Source organism: Nothoprocta perdicaria, unplaced genomic scaffold, assembly GCF_003342845.1.
Source record: "Nothoprocta perdicaria isolate Ctin4 unplaced genomic scaffold, notPer1 scaffold_112, whole genome shotgun sequence".
NCBI lineage: Eukaryota > Metazoa > Chordata > Aves > Tinamiformes > Tinamidae > Nothoprocta > Nothoprocta perdicaria.
Genome location: NW_020454228.1, coordinates 2,035,095 through 2,048,710, shown reverse-complemented (window position 1 = coordinate 2,048,710; position 13,616 = coordinate 2,035,095). Strand labels below are relative to the sequence as shown.

At 36.1% G+C, this 13,616-nt stretch overlaps 1 protein-coding gene across 4 annotated transcripts in view; it reads right to left on the bottom strand.

Annotated features, from left to right (window-relative positions):
• Positions 1-13,616, bottom strand: part of CNKSR2 (connector enhancer of kinase suppressor of Ras 2) — a 205,929-nt gene that overhangs the window by 90,717 nt on the left and 101,596 nt on the right. For 3 of the 4 annotated variants that reach the window (XM_026051981.1, XM_026051998.1, XM_026051990.1), the window contains exon 9: positions 6,895-7,041. The exons of the other annotated variant lie outside the window; for it this stretch is intronic. In XM_026051981.1, the coding sequence (XP_025907766.1) occupies positions 6,895-7,041 (147 nt within the window). The remainder of the gene's footprint in view (positions 1-6,894; positions 7,042-13,616) is intronic. 4 annotated transcript variants of the gene reach the window in all.

Below are 13,616 nucleotides of genomic sequence, written 5' to 3'. Positions count from 1 at the left end.
TAGTAGTTCATCTAACTGCGAACATTGCTGGAAGAGTTCAGTTTTCATTTTATAAGGAATTAAAGTCTTTCAGTCTTCCTGGCTAAAATAAAGCCTTCTTTTAGAGGACCGTTAGGTAAAGGGCGCACACATCACCCTTTTCAGTGCAATTTAGAAGCCTAACTATTTCATTTTGAGTTGAGTTGTGCACCTGCAAGCAAATCAGCTTCTAGAGGTCTCCAGTTCAGCAGGAGCCACTCAGTGGACTCAGTGGACTATGACGTGCAGGTACATTGAGCAGAGAAATATGCAGTGCTCAAGGGTGTATCTAGTGTGCTCGAGTACATCTAGTGCCTCTGCTCAGCTAATTCTCTTCTGATGGACTAGAACTTTCTCCTGCTGCAGCCCCTTTAGGTAGGCTAGTCAGGAGAAGTCGGATATCTGAAATAGTAATAAAACTGAGAATTTTCACCTAAAGAGTACTTGACCCATGGGAATACCGTGATAAACTTTAGAAGTCACTCACTAAAATTGAGATAGCCTCAAAAAATGTGCCGAAGAATGAGAAACCTGCACCAAAATAAACCCACAGAGAAAAATGTAAGAAATCATGTTTCAGTACATGCTGGAGAACTATTTCTCAAATATTTTGAATGCATCGTCCTTCGACAAGTTCATTAGTCTTTATGGACCCTTTCCCAAATTGTCAAACACTTAGCCAGGGAACAGATAACAACCTTTACATATAGCAGCTCAGTTTCTTCAGTGCAGGAAAATACAAAGTTCCTGTAAATATGGACTGCCAGGCAGCACAGAAGCTGCTCTGTCAGCTGTCGGCTCTTCCCCAGGGTAGTGACCTCCCTCTTGCCACCACCAGCCACTGCTGCTTTTCTCACCCCAACCCTGAAGGAACGGAGAGGCTGCCATGTCAGCATTAATTTTTTTCTTATGTGTTTTTTACTCTCAACAATGAATCCAATTAATAATTAATATATAACATCTAAAATTCTTTTTAATGTTTCTTAAAGCTCTTTGAAACTTCCAGTAACTCCCTTGGAAGTTGCAATATAAAATTTGAGAAACATTGCTCTACCAGAAGGCATACAACTTTTAAAAATATGAGCAAAACCAATACAAACTTTTAAGTGGTAATGTCTTTTTACAGCAGTTTCATCAATAAACAGATTTTAAGCTTAATATATATATTTAATACTGGATCCAGGTCATCACAAGTTGTTGAACAGAAGGTTTCCAATAAAATTAACTTTTTACCAGACCAGCCATAACATGAAAAAGTAATAAAATATTGCAACTAATTCAGACTCTGTAAGAAAAGCCAGTCAGAATCCATAATAGTGCCCAGCTCCCATGTAATTTAAAGAAAACTAAATAACTGAAAAGTCAACAAATTAGTATTTTATTTGAATGTAATGATTAAAAAGCGTAAGATCATTTATTCTAATCATAAATAATGAGAACAATATAATGTGTATAGATAAAGGAAGGAGGCAATATAGTCAAGGAGGAACAATAACAAAAAATAATAATTAAAATTAGCATTTTCTCTCAAACCAAGGATTCTGTTTATATTGTGGCTGCTGCTTGAGTCCAAAAAGCAGAATATAAAGAGAGTGGAGATAAGATGCACACATAAGCCAAAATAAAGTCTGTTTAAAAAGCTACAAACACTAAGTTCCTGGCAGTTCTTCACCAGCACAACTTAGATACAGAACAGTACAGTGAACTATTTCAAGTATATAGAAGCTGGCACCCAAATAAGCTTGACAAGGAGTGCATAAGAGGGGTCGAAAAGTCTGTCCATGTGAAGGCTCGCTGGCTGGCTGGCAGATAGACCTGTCCCCAGGTTGAGCAAGACCTAGGCCAAATTAGCTGAAGCATGATAACATGTTCATACATTCATTCTTGAGTCTTTTCTATATTTTAAAGAAACTGGATGACAAATCTTCCACACTGTAGTTGAAGTCTGTTTTCTTCTAACTAATTAGAAAAATATTTTCCAGAAAGCAAAAGAGGGCTAGTTTCTTGGTCACATGTTCCTAAGTGACTTACTTAAAACTTCCTATGCGCTGAAAAATACGTTTTTTGAAACTTCCACTCTTCCTCAAACAGTACTTTGGAGAGCCTTTCTTTGAAATCTCCCCAAAATAACCCAAACTGGAAAGAAAAAATGAAGCAGACAAGCTTGAATAAGAAAGTTTATTTAAATTAGGTTCTGAACCAGCAATTCTTTGTTTTGAGCACAGACATAAGTTTCAATAGTTCTAACAGAATTAATTAAATAACTTGTATGTCAAAAAAAAAAAAACCTTAAAGGTGATACAACTTATCCAATATATGTATACCAAGCTCAATAACTGTCAGAAATATGAACACTGTAATCTGAAATATCAATCTATATTTTGCAGGATGAATTGCAGTATCAGGGAAAGTACTGAGAGCCAGATTTAATAGGATTCCTCTTGCAGGAACAACATCTTAATATTTGTGGTACAATGCCATACTAGTGAATACCTCCAGTTGCAAAAGTAACCACAAAATTCCCCAAGGCCACAGTTGCTTAATTCAAATTTTATAAAAGCAATAACAACAAATACAGTCTGAAAATACCTTGACTTCACAAATTCTGACAAAATTCCAAAATATATTAAGGGAGAGCTCTGATCATCTACAAGAAGTTGGATACTGATGGATATTAAAACAGCAATTGTCAAGTGACTGAAAACAAACAAAAAATGCTTTAATCAGGACACAAGAGGAAAAAGGAATGTTTTTGTACTGACTGACCTTATAACTGGAATTAATGCACTTATAAATATAAGCTCATTATGTAATGAAGCATAGTACAGCCATGGGCTAGTTGCAATATTTTCCTGTACATTGAGCCATTGAATATCAGCTTTTGGACTGCTATAATGGGTGAACATTTATTTTTCATCCTTTTTCCCCTTAGCCTTTTGGATTTATTCCAAGGATGAGGATAATTATGAAAAAAAATCAAAATATTTGCTTTCTGCTAAAAGAAAAACAACTAAAACAAAGAACGAACCAATTACTATGTGGCCTGCACCTAACAGATAACCTGTAATTCATGGCAAGTCTGTAATGCATGGGCAAAATTATAGTTCTAAATAGTATTTATGCCAATTAGTAGCCAGTTAATATCTGAGTGATCCAAGCCTTTTCCATATGCAGGGCCATGCATCTCTGACTAGCACAGGGCTAATCCTGATCACTAAGAGTGAACAGTAAATGCTTAAAAAAATCATTATCAGAACATCTTATTTAATTAGTAGGATACCCTGTCAACTCATAAGCCAAATTGATTGATAAACTATTCAGAATCAGTCACAGCACTTGCACACTGCTGGAACTGGAGGACTCATTTAGCACTTCTCCAACTTCCAGGCATACTTAGAATGTCTCTGTTAAATCTTTTTCTTTTCACATAGCTGCAAATGGCAAATCTCATGTTTGATTATCAGCCAAGCAAGCAGAAGGCAATTTACCAATAATACATCAACACTATTCACCTTCAACTAGAAATGAGTTTAAAGTCTTTCAATGAAAATATCTCATAATTTAACTGAAATATTCAGCCTCTACCTTTGTGGCAACAGCCAGTAAAGACATTCTTTGATAGAGTGCATTCAAAAATGAGTGCAATTCAAAAGTGAGAGAGCATAAGTCTGTGTTTTGTTTTTTGACAGCCCACATTAGTGTGGGGTCAACTTCCACCTTTCCACCTCATTCCATGCAATTCAATTGACATGTGATATTAAAACTTCCCTTTACTCTGCTCATTCTGCAGAACCAAAAAAAAAAAAAAATTCATCAGGTAGTTTACAAATACTAATTCACATTTTATTGTAATTTCGTCCTCATTTCTTATTCTAGACATATATCTTTTGCTCTTACTTTCTACTTTAACAGAATTATTACTGAGTCATAATTTCATTATAGCTTATGTCTATTCAATAATACATATAGTTCAATTAACTTAGCTCTGGGATGACAGCACATTCTCAATTATTTCATAATATTCTTATATATGAAAACATGCTATTTTATTTTCCACTATTTCCAAAGTTGGTGTAAGTATTGGTATTATGCTTTTTTTCCCCTCTTTGCTACCCCTCCCAGTCTCCTCTCATAGTAAGTCCCTTGCTGCTACTGTAGAACAGCACCTCACATGAATCTGGAACATACAGAAGGTAAGAACAGACACAGGGCGATTTCAGCTACAAAACATACAGTTTTTTGAAGATTTTTTTGCAGAAATTTTTGAAGTAAATTCTGCCTCTGACAACTGACAACTGCTGGAATATGAAAAGAAATGGAACTATTAAAACAAACAGACATTACTTCTGCATGTTTTAAAATTATACAATTACACTGACCTCTGACTGTTTTCGCTGCTGTTTCAATCAGCCAAACATAGAGTACCAATCTCACATTAGGCTACATTTAAACTTTAACACCATTGGATATCTATTCACCTCAGACCTGCCTAAATGGGCAATAAAGGTCTCCAGATTGTACAGATTCGGAAGTTTGCCTTCACTTGGCCATGGAACTTTTTCCACACTCGAGTCTATTTAAGCAAATTGTTATGTCTCTCTAAAATCACAAATTACAACAGACACACATAGGCATACTGCACACGTAAGTGTTGAATGAGATTCTGGCCTTTTCCTGATGTCATGTTTGATGAAATCAAAATGATATCATGATGATGTCAGACTTCTATATCTGATTTTTAACACTATCTCGACTAGTTAAAAGTATTCAGCCATTGTGGCCTAAAACTATTGGTATTTTCTGTGCTATGGGTAAAAAGAAAATCAATTCTCCTCTTCCTCTCTCCTCGAGGCCATGCAATACTACAGAAAAACTATATCTAAGGTCATATTCATCTTATCTATTATAGATAAGCCATATCCTTGCTGGCTGTCCAGACTCTCTTTCTCATCAAATGGAGAGACAGAGAGACATGTACAGGGTGCAATTTATTTCATCCTAAAGCAGATGGATCTAAAATGAATGAATGAACAACTGTTATGTAAGTACACAAGGAAGATGACAAACCCAAATGTAGATATGTACATAGTGGACCTCTTAAGCTAGATAAATCTGAACAATACCCCAGTATCTATATTGAATTAAGCATGCTGAGATGCAAACTACAGCCAAACAGAACACACTACAAGACAACTGGATTTTTGTTTCTGGAACTGAGTGTATAGTTTCAAAATCTTTAGCTCATGAATACAGTCACTGTAAGATGTCCATGGGAATCCTCATTTTCTAACTGGATTTAGTCAAAATGGAGTATTTTTTTTTCCACTTTCTTTCTAGCCTTTTGGAGTAACCTGTCTTGAATTAATTGTACATTTGTGATAATAAATATCCTGCCTCAGAAGGTCTTTTTGGGGATCTTCAGTGGAATTACTTTACTGGCAAACAATATAGTGTAGCCAAAAGGAATATTTAGGACAATTAACCCAACTCATGAATACCCAACTTCAGAAAGAAGCTTTAGAGCAAAAGTATCTGATCCCATTTAAAGTAATGATCTGCAATTTTCATTTGTAATATACAGTCTCGCTAAAGCTATGATAAAAAGCACGTCTTACAAGTAGGACATTCATACAGTCATAATACATACAGATTTAGAATTTTATGTTCAGATTGTAGCAAGGAATTTTTGGTTGAAAGTTTGTTTCACATCTCTCAGTCAATTTTTTGTATCTATAAGGCCAAAATATCTTAACCGTCTCAAATCTATCCATTTTGAAAGATGATAATGCATTTAACCATTACAAAAGAACATATACATATATTTAAGAGAATTTTTTCATGATATTAGTTCTTTTTATGAATTAATTTAACTTACAAATATGAACTTTTCTATGAACTGTTAATTTTCTTAAATGTCAAATACCACAGCAAATGGTAGTTGCACTTTCATATCTCATTTTCCTTTTGCCTGAGCAATGTAAATGTCTCTTCACCTCCAAAGGCATTTAATTCTAAATTAGCCTTTTTTATTATGATAATAAAAATGTCCTCAAAATATATTCTTTATGAAATGAAAATAACATTGTAAATATTCTCCTATCTGAATTGAAAGAAAAAGGGAATTATTTTTCAATTCCATCTGTTAGTAACATGCTTTCATCAGTCTGGAGATAACTCTTATTTCCTAGAGTAATCCATCACAGTGACATTTTATCCTGGAGTGAAACATGAAAGCTTTAATGAAACCATTACATGGTTTTCAGCACATTGCAGACCTAATAAAAATAAAGACCCAGCTGGACCTCCTGTACTACATTTCCTGAGGTGCAAAGGTTTGATATCAAGAAGAGCTTTAACACAAACACAACTTTATTTACATGAGCAAATTTTGATGGCCAAGTGTGAAAATGATCTTAGGAAATTTCATTCAACTTCATGATAGATTAATTTGAGAACTAAAGATTTCTTCCTGCCCTCCTTTGGAGGTATATTGCTCTAAAAGCTTAACAAGAAGTCCAATCAAAATTGGATAATTTCTTAAATATACTTGGAAAAATGCATGACAACTCTAAAGCATCCTGTGCCACACAGCAGAGTGTCCCTTCTTGCCTATTGCTCACTGATTTATTTGGGACTACTTTTCCACAACATAAATTCTATTTTGATTATTTCTTAACTTTGAAAAGTCCTATGAACAAACAGGTTTAATTTCAACTGAGCCTATGAGAACAACTGCAGAGAAATCATTTCAGAAACATTTTTTTCAAAGCATACAAGAGTAAATCCATATGCTGCTTAGATGAAGCACAACAAAGCATCACTGAGATAACCTGTAGTTAAAATGATGGTGTATGACTTATGATTAAGCTTCATTACCTGCAGAGCAAGGGGCTTCCATCTCATATTTTTCAGTAAAGCTGGTGCTGAGGTAAGCATGCTCTGAGGTCGCTTTTTCAAAGTTAAGATAACACCACTCGGATCCTCTCGTAGTGCATTCACCAAATTTTTCAACTGCCACCCCACCTGGTAACCAGTAAAATCAGTACAATAAAATTGAGGTACAGTATTCAATATGTAATGTTCCCTTTTTAAAAAGATTAGTTAAATAACATAATAGGAATGTAAATATATTTTAAAGGAGATAACTCTAGAAATGTCAAAAATAAATTCATGAAAATCACGTCAACTAAAATAATTTTTATAATGCATCAGATGGATATGTATCACTTCAGATTTTGGAATTAATAAACTACTCCACTGTTATTCCACTGTAAATGCACATTTAAGTCTCCAAACGCCTTTAAAATAAGCTCTGGTACATAAACTTTAGTAAGTTTAAAAGCCATACCTTCTTCCTCCTACAGTTTAATTCATAACTGAACATGTTATAGTTACCATAAAGTGTACTAACCACATGTAGTCAGCCTTACTACTTCTGTTCTAAAAATCCTAGCAGTAGATGCAAACACAAACAAGTTCAAGGAAAACTTTGGAAAACTTAGGAAAAGTACTCTTTGCAGTACTAAAACACAAAATCTGAATCAGGATTTTTTTAAGAGTACTCCTTTCACGATGGTTCAGAAACAAATACAGTAAGTTAGCAACAGAAATACAGATTATCTGCTTCAATACTAGCTCAATTAATTTTTCTCAGTTATTTCATTTTGAAGCATTCTGAAATTGAGAGCTTGTTTAAGGAGGAAAGCAATGAGTCTTTATTTCTAGACAGATAGATCTAGACAGATAGAGCTTTCTGAATCATTTGTTTGATGTTTTTGAAAGATTTAATTCCAATTTGAAATGTTACAACTCAAGACAACAATTCTCAATATAAACAATGTTTGGTTTTAGGCATTTAACTTTAAACACTTTGAAATATCCTTGATAGTTTGCTTTTCAGCATATTCAATCATGCACAGTCAGGTTTGGCACCTAAAGCAACAATATGCAGAACAATACGTCATTTGAAAATATTAGTCTGTATACTTAGCGATTATTTTAGCAAATTTGACAGCTCACCTTCCTCTCTCTCTGTTTCTCTCTTTCTCACTTTCTTTCTTATATTAACTGGTATGTTTTCCTGACATTTAAAGAACCACCATTAACAATATTTTCCTTTTTTTGTGATTTATACAAGAATGATGTTAAAAAGCAAACTGTCAAATTGAACTGTGAAATTCTTACTGAAACAACTTCTAAAATTGCGAAGTGATTACATCTTCAATTTTTATATCATGTCAATATTTTAGAAAAAAAACAAACAACCAAACAGAATGTAGGTGTTACTTATTATTAGTCCAATATAATATGAAATAAATAGGCATTTGCTAACTACTTTTAAGTGAGGTACTCATAAGTAGCTTGTTGCTACTTATTTTTTATCTTATTCCCTATTAATCCAAAACTCACTCTGTTTATTTAATGTCATATATTTTAAGAACTGATACTCCCAGATCACTTAAATGTACCATTTAAAGTCAACAATAATGTTTATGCCAATATTCTGGAATGACACACAGGATTCAAACTTTTCTCTCTTCCTCAGCTAACATGAACCAAGCTGCTTTTCCTCACAGTGACAAACTGAACAAAATGCACTTTCAGGACTATATCCAGGATATACTTCTACTGCAATATATACTGTAAATAAAAAAGCATTTTGGATGTTGAAAAAATGTCCCTTTATGGTATATTTTCCAGCTTTCACCATGGACTTATGAGCATGGCTGGAACTTTGTTTTCAGTCTAATGCATTAGACATAGTGTGTAACTATATTCTGAATAAAATTAAATTAAACAGGCTCAACTTCACCTGAATACCCATACACTACTGAAGTCTCCATTCTACTTTATCAATATCTGTAAGAAGTCTCTATAAGTCCAGGTTTTATAACTTAATATTATGGTTTTACCAAAAATATATTGCTATTTGCAAAACTGTCATCTGAGCAGCATTCAATGCCTTACTTAGAAACAGTGTATTAGTCTGAGCTCCATACTGTTCCGTTGAGTGTGTATAAGGTTATATTTGCTCTCTGCTTCCTGAAAGAGAGAATTAAAGTGCTCCAGTTGATATTTGACACCTCTGTACACAAGCTCCTGTACACTTCAATTTCCTATGTCACAACTGAAGACAGGCTTCTAAAGAAAAACCCTTCTGCTGCAGACAGCAACAAAAACGGCCTTGGGAAGGACATGGTGAGACCCCAGCAAGCAGAGTTAGGAGTCTTCCCACTTAAGCCTGTAGGACACTCTATGGAAAAGCAGGGCTTCAAGGCCATCTGTTCCCACAGAAATAACGGGAGAAATATAAAGGAAATGGTTCTTCCTTTTTCCTTATACTAGCGTTTTTTAAATTATTTTAAATGCACTTTCCAATTTTGCAGGGACAAACTGTATTGCGTATCGTGAATTAGGCCTTACTTTGTCATAAACAGATTATCTAGTCATGAGAATTAGGGACATTAAATAAAAATTGCTCCAAAACACTAGATCTTATGTATTTTAGAAGCTTATAAATAGATGCTATTTTACTTGTTCTCTCACAGGAAAATTCTGAGTTTAGTATAAATTTAAAATGCAGCCCATTCCCTGTTTTTATTCGCTTCCCTGATAGGAGTTATCTGGCTGGTTCAGTCGGTCTCTGGATCACTTCTTGTCTTTAGATCAAAAGCTCCTAAACAGGCCTGAGAAGAAGCCACATGAAAGGTTGTCGATAACAAATTGCACAAAACTGATGACGTCTGGGAAGCAGGCATAGTTTCTAGTTCTCACTGAAATTTCCACCACATAGCTTAGACCATATCAATGTTCACATCAATGCACAGCAAATAGAACTGACTTTATTTAAAGAGGCCAGGCTGGGTTGAAGAAAAGTCAGTCAAGGTATCTGGAACTGAAAGCTGCTCTCCATAAACATGCTTTAGAGATATGCCATCCAAATTTTCTTTCAAGTACAATTTATTCTTTCTAACCTCTTTTTGAGATCTTCCCCTTTCTCATTACCCTCACAGTCATCAGTTCTCAACTTCTAATTATCAAGATTTTGGGCAGAGCTTTCAAGCTTCCAACCACATCCTTTATTTTAATTTTGCTCATTTTGGCAGATAACTACTTAATAACAGACTGAAGACCAAGTTTCAAAGTGTCTTATACTAGACCTCATCTCTACTTAACAAAATCCAATATATTTTGCTGTCTAAACAAATCACTTTTCCTGTCTCTGCTGCTGTGCTAGACTGGCTTGAGACCAGCAAGAATCCAGATTGTCAGTACCTTCCTTTTTTGCTGAACATAAATGAGGCTAAATTGATCCCAATATTTACAGCTTTTACAGTAGCTATGTATTTATTTATTCACAAGAGATACCTGAAAACCAGCTGCATGTGCAACCATATTAACTTAATCAACTGTTCTAGATCATTAGTCCTTCACGCAGGTAACCAGATCAGAAATGCAAATTATATGAAGTGTTTTGATAGCTTCATACTTTAATTCTTCTGTCTAGGTCACAGAGACCACCCCATAGCCTTTCTAAAGTCTCCAACTGCCTTAAACAAAAGACAATATTCCAGCCCTTCCAGAAAATTCACTGGAGGAATAAATGAGAATCATTTACAATAGTCCATTTTTTCCTGCTGAATACATTATTATGAAAATGAAAACTATTAAAAAAAAAGATTTTAAGAAATAAAAATCTGTGCTGTAAAAAAGTATTTTTTGCTCAGTTGTTTAGAATTCTTCATATACTACATTTTTTCCTATTTTTCCTGTGTTTATTTTCACATCTGTAATGAACTCTCTGCTGAAAGAAGAGTGAATCTGTAATGAACTTCTTTCTGAATATTCACTTCTTTAAAACATGGCAGTAATTCTCGCATGACATTCACCTCACCTAGCTTTGCTCATCTACAAAGCAGGTGTCTACTCCAATTTACTCCTCTAGCCTTTCCCACTGGCTCAGAGTAAATGCAAATGACAGCAGTTCGGAGGGTTACTCATCCCATTCTATTCTAGAAGTTGCCCCTGCACTGAAAAAAGGGTCAGTAATAACAAAGTTTCAGTACTGGCTTGAAAAATCAAAACATGTAGTTAAATGCTGGTCCGAAGTTCATGAGTTATGTTTAGTTTGGAGAAAATTGCACTAAAACTAGCCAAGCAATCTACTTTTAAAAGACAGCACCACTTGGTAAGCCTATGTGCCCATTTTTAAGAAGTAAGTTCCTGTTCTTTGATTACATAAAAATTTACATTGTTCAACCAAGTGCCATCAACAAACTTTAGTTAGGAGCCCAGCATTTAGCAATTGTCTGAGGCCAGTATTTGCTTTTACTCCACGGTGTCTATGTTATTCCTAAATCCTCATACAGAGGATTCTCATCAAGAGAAGAGAGAGCCAACCAGAGGAGGAGGGGTCAACACTCTGCCAAGCATTTGTGTAACTCTCCACACTGAGGTAGCAGAGCCCTGAGAGATGAGATGCCAACAACATCAGGACATCTCTGAATTTCACAGAATCACAGAATGGTTAAGGTTGGAAGGGACCTGTAGAGATTATCTAGTCCAAGTCCCCCTGCTCCAGCAGGGATGCCTACAGCATGTGGCACAGGGTGGCATCGAGGTGGGTTTGGAAGACCTCCAGAGAAGGAGACTCCACAGCCTCCCTGGGCAGCCTGTGCCAGGGCTCTGCCACTCTCACAGGAAAAAAAGTTCTTCCTCACATGCAGATGAATCTTCCTGTGTTTCAACTTGTACCCATTGCCCCTTGTCCTATCACTGGCCACCACTGAGAAGAGTTTAGCCCCATTCTCTTTACATTCTCCCCCTCAGGTATTTATAGATATTAATCAGATCCCCTCTCAACCTTCTTTTCTCTAGGGAAAACAGGCCCGACTCACTTTGTCTTTCCTCATATGATAGATGCTCGATTCCCTTAATCATCTTTGTTGCTCTCTGCTGGACCCTCTCCAGAAGCTCCATATCCCTCTTACACTGGGGAGCCCAGAACTGCCCCCAATATTCCAGGTGCGGCCTCACCAGAGTTGAGGGGCAGAATCACCTCCCTTGACCTGCTGGAAACACTCCTCATGATGCAGCCAGGATCCCATTGGCCTTCTTGGCCACAAGGGCACTGCTGCCTCATGGTTAACTTGGTGTCAACCAGGACTCCCAGGTCCCTCTTCATAGAGCTGCTCTCCAGCAGGTCAACCCCTAATCTATACTGATTCCTAGGGTTATTCCTGCCCAGGTGCAGGACCCTGCACTTGCCTTGTTGAACCTCATGAGGTTCCTCTCTGCCCAACTCACCAGCCTCTCCAGGTCCCTCTGGGAGATGAGGTTTCTCATCTTGTCCTGCTGCAGTGTCCCACAGTGCAATAGTGAGGCTGGGAAAACAGCACACCCTGTGCAGCTCAAAGCTGCTAGGTTCCAGCAGAGCTAGACAGGGCCAACCAGGCACGTAGACATGGCTAACAAGTCCATGGCTGTGACCAACAAGAAAAGAAGATATCCCTGAGCAAAGATGTTGATGTCGCAAGATATCTAGTGTAACCCCCACTTTTCCTGGGCTTGCAGCAAGCACAGCTGGCTTATAATATCATGATGTATCATTATAATCATATCTGAAAAGGCACTTATATTTCAAACTCCTATTCCAAGTTGCCAAAATATGCTAACATTCCAAATATTAAAAAGTTGCTCTTAATTCAACAACCTTTTTAGCAGATGATTTCCCCCTTTATGACAATGTGGGAAAACTGATGGCAGTCTTCTCTTTTTCTGCTTTTCTCAAGGACAGATATAATAAAAAAGGCCTGAAAATTCACTTGATATTAAATCTCTCTATATATTATGGGGAAATGAACTCACAGTGCCAGGGCAGAGATCTACTGACTTTCTTAACTGATTCTGCCATTCCATGGAAAAATGGCTCAGTGAGGCCATTTTTAGTTTAGGCTAGCATCTTCCCAGGCTAAACTAGCATAACACTGTTTGTTTGTTTGTTTTGTCCTTTTTAAGCATAGATGCACTCATGATAAAATTCACCAACTTCTGTGCGTGTTTGTGGTTTCTGGGAGCAGTTCTCTACGTTACAAGCCACAACAGAGTTCTATAAAGTATTAACAGGCAGCCAGCTCAAAAACAATTGGATGGACTCAAATCAAATATTTTTAGGATACTACAAGGCAGAGTACTAAATAATCTGCAGTCTGAAAAATCCAACATGTGTATCCCAATGAAACTACAGAAAGAGTTGCATCATTTAAAAGCAATGTGCAAGTCTAACCCACTGAAACTATATTGTGTACAGGGTAGAATTATAGTCAAATGATAGAAAGAACACAGTCTATAGTTTTACAGGAGTATTTCTGTCCAAAGGGTCTTCCCTGAAGAGCAAACTGTTCCTCCCTGCCTCTCAGCTATGTTAATTCTTTCCTGACTTGCAGCTTTTTAAAAATGAGAAAACAGTACTATCTTTATGCTTTTGAATGAAAAGTAGTATTTTCCTGCTAAATAAAAACTGTAAAAGCATCTGCTATTTTCTTGCTAAGCGAATAAGCAAAATCTACTCAGGAGTTTCATTTTAAAGTTACTGGAAG